Source organism: Penaeus chinensis, chromosome 20 (assembly GCF_019202785.1).
Source record: "Penaeus chinensis breed Huanghai No. 1 chromosome 20, ASM1920278v2, whole genome shotgun sequence".
NCBI lineage: Eukaryota > Metazoa > Arthropoda > Malacostraca > Decapoda > Penaeidae > Penaeus > Penaeus chinensis.
Genome location: NC_061838.1, coordinates 13,881,593 through 13,889,092, shown reverse-complemented (window position 1 = coordinate 13,889,092; position 7,500 = coordinate 13,881,593). Strand labels below are relative to the sequence as shown.

At 50.1% G+C, this 7,500-nt stretch overlaps 1 protein-coding gene across 1 annotated transcript in view; it reads left to right on the top strand.

Annotated features, from left to right (window-relative positions):
• The window catches only part of LOC125036259, a 115,207-nt gene that overhangs the window by 83,635 nt on the left and 24,072 nt on the right, over nucleotides 1-7,500 (top strand). The window contains exons 3-4 of the mRNA XM_047628739.1: nucleotides 2,239-2,419; nucleotides 3,790-3,979. Of these exons, the coding sequence (XP_047484695.1) occupies nucleotides 2,239-2,419; nucleotides 3,790-3,979 (371 nt within the window). The remainder of the gene's footprint in view (nucleotides 1-2,238; nucleotides 2,420-3,789; nucleotides 3,980-7,500) is intronic.

Sequence of the window (7,500 nt, the reverse complement as noted above, 5' to 3'; positions counted from 1 at the left end):
CACACACACACACACACACACACCACACAAACACAAACCACACACAAACACACCACTACACTCACACACAGACACACAACACAACACCATAACACATCCACACACACACCACACACACACACACACACCAACACTCAACACACCAACACACCACACACACACCAACTCACACACACACACACAAACACCCACACACACACCACTCACACTCAAAAACACTCACGCACCCACACACACACAACCACACACACCTCACTCACACACACACAAACTACACCAGACCACACTCACACAACACACACACACACACTCTTCACACACACATAATCAACCACACACTCCACACACACTCACACACACAAACACAACTCCACACACACCACACACACCACACACACACACAACACATCCTCACACACACACACCACACACACACAAACACATCCTCATACAACACACTCAAACACATCCAACACTCCACCACACACACACAAACACAAACCACATCCACACACACACACACAACAAAAACACACTCAACTAACCCACACCTCACACAAACCTCACAAACACACACAAAACACCCCCAACACCTCACACACACACACACACAAACACACCACACACGACACACACACACCACCACATACACAACACATCCCACACACACACACCACACACCACACACACACTCACCCCACATTTCCCCAAACACACCACCTAAACCACACACACACACTCCCCCACACTCACACACACACAAACACATCAACCTTTCCCAACACAACACACACTCACAACACACAATAACAACCCCCACAAACACACCCAAACACCCCAACACACCACACCACACACACACTCCCTCAAACACAGCCACTCATATCCACACATACCCCCACACACACAAAACCCTTTCAACACTCACAAACCCAAATCTCTCAACGCAAACCCAAACTCCACAGCCACCAAACACAAAAACCACCATACAAACAACAAAACACTCCCCCACCTAACAACACACACACCACACACACACCCCATCACAAAACACAGTCCACCCCCACACACACACACCTACCTCACACCACACACCACCCCACATACACCACACACCACAAAACACCACCACTCCCACACACTCACACCACCCCAAACCCCACACACACACACACACACACCCCACACACACACCCCCTCCACACACACACACAACCAACCCACCCCACACACACCACACCAAAACACCAACTCACACACACACACCACCAAAAATCCCCACACACACCACACACACACACTACACCCACCCCACACAACACAACACACAACACACCAAACAACCACCCCACAACCCACACAACTCACACACCAACACAAACACATCCACACACACAACCACACACACACAACACACACAACCACACAAACACATACACACACCAACAAAAACACGAAACAACACCCACAAACACACCGGACCCACACAAAAAAAACAACAATAACACACCCCCCCCCCCCCCCCCCCCCCCACACCACAACTCTCACCACCCCCACACATACACACACACAACCACACACCCACTCCACTCACACAACCCCCCACCAAAAACCACACACACACACACCACCACACACACAAACACATACCACACAAACCACCCCCCTCACACACACAAAACCCACACCACACACCCCCTCACACAAAATAATAGATAGAAAAATTCACACCCCCACACCCACACCCACAACAAACACACACACTAACACCACCCAACACCCAAAACACTACACACACACACACCAAAACCACACACACACACCCCACCCAACACCACACCCACACCACAACCACACCACACACACATCCCACCCTCACACACACCAAACAACACACACCCACACATCGACCCCAACACACACACCACCCACCACACACACACACAAAAACAAACCACACTCACATCCACCCCCACACACACAACCACACACACACACACACACACACACACACACACAAAACCACACTACACACACACACACACACACACCGTAAAATAAAAGTAAAAAGAGGAGTCACAACACACACACTCTCTCGTCACTCTCCCTCTCTCTCCTCTCTCATACCTCGGTCTCTCTCTTCATCTCTCTATCTCTCTCGTCTCTCATCTCACTCTTCTCTCTCTCTCTCTCTCTCCTCTCGAGTCCCTCCATTAACAGCTCTCCTTCTGCCCCCAGAGTGCGGACCCACGAGGGCAGCGGCCTCACCATCCGCATCCCCCGACAACTGACCGCTGACAGGAGCTCCGCCCACTCGGCCGCCCACCCTTTGGTCTCCCCGGAAACGCACGCCCGCTCCTCCCACGTCGTCAAGTCGAAGAGCTTCTCCACGAGCATGGACAAGTTCGCCGCCACTCAGGTGAGCAAGACTTTTATTCAATATTTATAGGTTTATTTCTTCACTTATTCATTTATTTATGTACGTGTTTATTCATTTATCTAGTTATTTCCATGTTGTTTAGAGAGAAAGGACTTTGTGGCTGGTTTTTGCGTTCTGAATGCATGGGTATTTGCCTGGGAGTAATTGCAGGTATCATTGAATGGACGATTTTTATGTCCGAGGTGCCTGAAGATCCATATAGAGAGATTTATAGGTTAGGGAAGTTGCCAGGAGAGGAGGATGTGATCAAGAGAGAGAGAGGATATATATATATATATATATATATATATATATATATATATATATATATATATATATATTAAAGAACAAGAGAATAAAGAAGAGGTACAGAGGGGGGAGTGATGAGGGATAGGATGAAATGGATATGCGAGGATCTGAAGAAGTGATAGAGCGTGACTTCCATTGCAATCCGTCTGCTGAGGTCTGCTGCTTGAGGACGGAGGCGAAGGCAGGGGAGAGGGAGGGAAACTTTGAAGCGTTTTAAGAATAATAGCAAAAGACAGACTTCAAATTAGATTTTGCAGGGAATGAAAGGTTCACACAAACGATTTCAAATATTTTATTTTCAAAGATGACATCCACTTCATGTCTGAGCCCATGAAAGGTCAGAAGGCCTTGCAGATCAAGGTCATCAAGACACAGACAGGCGAAAAGGTCAAAGCTTTTAGAACAGAGAGCGAGCGCTCGAGACACCAGATTCCTATTGAACCGGAGGAAGGAGGGCGTAGATACGAGGGTGGGCGTCGGGCGTCGGCCGAGAGGGCGCGCCGACCGAAAGATAGGTCATGGGAGGGGAAGGGTAGGGGGGAACACCGGAACTTATGTAAATCAACCTGAGTGAAGGAGGCGGCGCTAAGTGGAGTGATGGGAGAGCTCCAGAAGTTTGAGTTCACGTGCAGTAGGATGGTGAAGCGAGACAGATGGGGATTGAAAGAATGGGAAGGACGGACCGGAATGGAAGGCGCCTTAGGGAGCGAAAGGAGGGCGCAGAACAACTGAAGAAACGGGAGTGACAGCTCTGGGTTGAGAGAATTGAATGGAACAGTTGAATGAGAGAGCGAAATGACTCTTTTACTGCAGCTGTCATTGTTGAATGAGGAAACAGAAGCAGACGGGGACTCCATTGGCCGGGAAATGACTTCTCTTGTTACTTTAGGGTTGTAAAAAATTCATGTAGAAGTAGCTTTCGTTGTGGATTTTCCACTCAAATTATTTTTTTTTCTCATATGTTCTCAATCTCATACCTAGTCATACTCAAAAGTCCTTCCATCTATTTGACCGTTTTCTTCCCAATCCCTGACTGTCCCTAAGCGTCCCTCTGCCCGCAGGCCCAGCATCAGCAACAGCAGGGCAGCGGAGGGTCTTCACGGGACTCCTCACGCCCGTGTTCTCGAGGCTCTACGCCGTCCAGTAGCCGCTCCTCCGCGCCCTCACGCCCACCCTCACGCCCACCTTCACGCAGGTCGCACCCCACTCGCTCCTCCCGCTCACCCGACCCAGACTCAGCCGACACTGATGGTAAGTATGCAGCTGCATTGCAGTTCTTCTCGGGTCTGGGCCCTCGTAGGCCGTTCTTGGCGTGGAATCGAATGCTTAATGATTCTCTCTCTCTCTCTCTCTCTCTCTCTCTCTCTCTCTCTCTCTCTCTCTCTCTCTCTCTCTCTCTCTCTCTCTCTCTCTCTCTCTCTCTCTCTCTGTCTCTGTCTCTCTGTCTGTCTCTCTCTCTCTCTCTCTCTCTCTCTCTCTCTCTCTCTCTCTCTCTCTCTCTCTCTCTCTCTCTCTCTCTCTCTGTCTCTCTGTTTCTCTCTCTCTTTCTCTCTCTCTGTTTCTCTCCCCCCCTCTGTTTCTCCCCCCCCCTCTGTTTCTCCCCCCCCCCTCTCTCTCTCTCTCTCTCTCTCCCCCGATCTCTCTTCTCCCTCTCTCCCTCTCTCTCTCCTCCCCCTCTCTCCCTTCTTCTTCCTCTCATCTTTCTCCTTTTTTTTTCCCTCTCTCTTTCTCTCCTTTCTCTCTCTCTCTTGGGGTGGTTTTTTGTTTTTCTCCCCTCTTTCCTCTCTCTCTCTCCCTCTCCTCTCCTCATCTCTCTCTCCTCTCCCGTCTCTCTTTTCTGCTCGCCATCTCTCTATTTCCCCTCCTCTTCCTTCTCTCTCTCGTCTCTCCCCCTTCTCCTCGCTCTCTCTCCTCTCTCTTTTCGTTCCTTCTCTCTCTCTCTCTCTCTCTCAATTTCTCTCTCTCTACATCCAATCCCCTCTCCTCCCCTCTCGTCTCCCTCTCTCACCCTTCTCTCCCCTCTCTCTCATCTTACTCAACTCCATCCCTTCTCTCTCTCCTCTCTCTTCCCCTCTCTCTTCCAGTTTCTCCCTCATCTCTCTCTCGTTTCCTCTCTCCCCTTCTCTCCTACTCTCTCTCCTCTCCACCTCATTTTCCTCTCTGTCTCTCCCCCTCTAAATCTCTCTGTCTTCCCCCCTCTGTCTCTCTCTTCTCTCTCTTTTCCCTGTCTCTCTCTTCTCTCCTTCCTCTCTCTGTCTCTCTCTCGTCTCTTCTCATCTCTGTCCACTCTCCTCTCTCTCCTCTTCTCTGTCACGCCCTCTTGTCTCTCTCAACCCCTTCGTCTTCTTTCTCTCTCCCTCTGTCTCTCATCTCCTCTCTCTCTCTCTTTTCTCTTCTCTCTCTCCTCTCTCTCTCACTCTCCTCCATCTTCTCTCTGCTCTCCTCTTCCTTCTCTCTTCCCCCCCTTCTCTCTCCTTCTCTCTCCCATCTCCTCTCTCTCCCTCTTTCCTCACTCCTCTCTCTTTTCCCCCATCTCTCCTCTCTCGCCTGTCTCTCTCCTCTCTCCTGTCCTCTCTCTCGCCTCTGTCTCTCTCTATCATCATCTCTCTCATCTGTCTCTTCTCTCTCTCCTCTTCTGTCTCATCTCACTACTCCTCCTCTTCCACTCTCTCTCATTCTCTTCTCTGTCTCCTTCTCTCATCTGTCTCTCTCTCTTCTGACTCTCTCCTCTCTCTCTCCTCTGTCTCTCTCTCTCTCCTCTCTCTACCTCTGTCTCTCTCTCTCATCTCTCTACTTTCTCTCTCGTCCTCTCTCTCTTCCTCTCTCGTTCACTCTGTCTCCTCTCTTCTCTCACTCTCCCTCTCTCTTCTCTCTATCGACCTCTCTCTCCTTCAATTCATCTCTCTCTGTCTCTCTCTTCTCTCTCTGTCCTGTCTCTTCTCTCTCTCTCTCTCTCTCTCTCTTCCTCAGACCGTCTCTCGCTCTCTCTCACCCTCTTGTCTCTTCTCGTCTCTTCTCCCTCTCTCTTCTCGCTTCTCTCTCTCTCATCTCTCTCCCTCATCTCCTCTCTCTTCTCTTTCCTCCCCTCTCCTCTCTCTCCACTCTCGTCCTCTCTCTCTCATCTCTCTCTCTTCCTCTCTCTCTCTCTCTCTCTCCTTCATTCTTCTCTTCTCTCTCTCTCTCATCTCTTCTCTCTCTCTCTCTCCACTCTGTCTCTCCCTCGTCTCTCTCTTCTCCTGTCCCTATCTCGTCCTCTCATCTCTCTCTTCACCTCTCTTCTCCTCTCTCTCTCGCTCTCTCTCTCCTCTGTCTCTCTCAGTCTCTCTCTCTCTCTCTCTGTCTCTCTCTCGTCTCCTCTCTTCTCTCTCTCTCTCTCCTCTCTTCTCTCTCTCTCCGTCTCTCTCTCTCTCTGTCTTCTCCTCTCCTCTCTCATCTCCTCTCATCTTTCTCCTCCTCTCTCTCTTCTCTCCTCTCTCTCTTCTCTCTCTCTCACTCATCTTCCTCGTCCTCCTGTCTCTCTCTCTCTCTCTCGTCTTCTCTCTCACTCTCTCTGTTCTCTCTCTCTCCTCCTCTTCTCTCTCTCCTCTCATCTCTGTCTCTCTCAACTTCTCTCTCTCTCTCTGTACTCTCTGTCTCTCCCTCTCTCTCATCTCATCTGTTCTCTCTCTTCCTCCCTCACTCTCCTCTCTTCTCATCTCTCCTCTCTCTCTCTCTTCTCTCTCTCTCTCAACTCTCCTCTGTCTCTCTCTCTCTCTCTCTGTTATCTCTCCCACTCTCTGTCTCTCTTCTCTCTAGTCCCTCTCTGTCTCTCTCTCTCTCTCTGTCCCTCTGTCATCTCTCCTCTCTCTCGTCTCTCTCTCTGTCTCTGTCCTCTCTCTCTCTCTCTCTCTGTCCTCTGTCTCTTCTCATCTTCTCTCTCTCTCTCTCTGTTCTCGGTCTCTCTTCTCACTCTCTCCTCTCTCTCTCTACTTGTCTCTCTCTCTCTCCTCTCTCTCTGATCTGACTGCTGGTCCTCTCATCTCTCTCTCTCTCTCTCTCTGTCTCTGTCCTCTGTCTCTCCTCTCTCCTCTCCCTCTCTCTCCCTCTCTCTCTCTCTCAGTCTCTGTCTCTCTCTCTCATCTTCTCCACTTCTCTTCTCCTCTCTCTCTCTCTCCTCTCTCTCTCTCGTGTCTCTCTCCTCTCTGCTCTCGCTCTCGTCTCTCTCTCTCTCTCTGTCTCTCTCTCTCTCTCTCTCTCTCTCTCCATCTCGTCTCATCTTCAATCTCTCTCTCGTCGTCTCTCTGTCCTCTCTCTCTCTCTCTCTCTGTCTCTCTCTCTCTTCTCTCTCTGTCTCTGTGTGTCTCTGTCTCTCGTCTCTCTCTGTCCTCTCTCTCTCCATAAAAAATCTCCTCTCTTTCTCTCTGTCTCTCCTCTCATTCGACTCTCTCCTCAGCTCTCTCTCTCCTCTCTCTCTCTATCTCTCTCTGTCTCTCTCTCTCTCTCATCTGTCTCTCTCTCTCTCATCTCTCTCTCCACTCTCTCTCATCATCACATCCTCATCTCTCTTCGAACGTCCTCCAAGGATCAAAATCTCTCTCGTCTCTCTCTCTCTCTCATCTCTCTCTCTCTCGTCTCTCGCTCCTCCTCTCTCTTCTCTCCTCTGTCTCCTCTCTCCTCTCTCTCCTCCTCACTGTCTCTCTCGTCTCTCTCTCTCTCTGCCTCTGTCTATCTCTCACATTCGTCTTCATCCTCTCTGTCTCTCTCTTCTCTCCTCTCTCTTCTCTGTCTCTCTC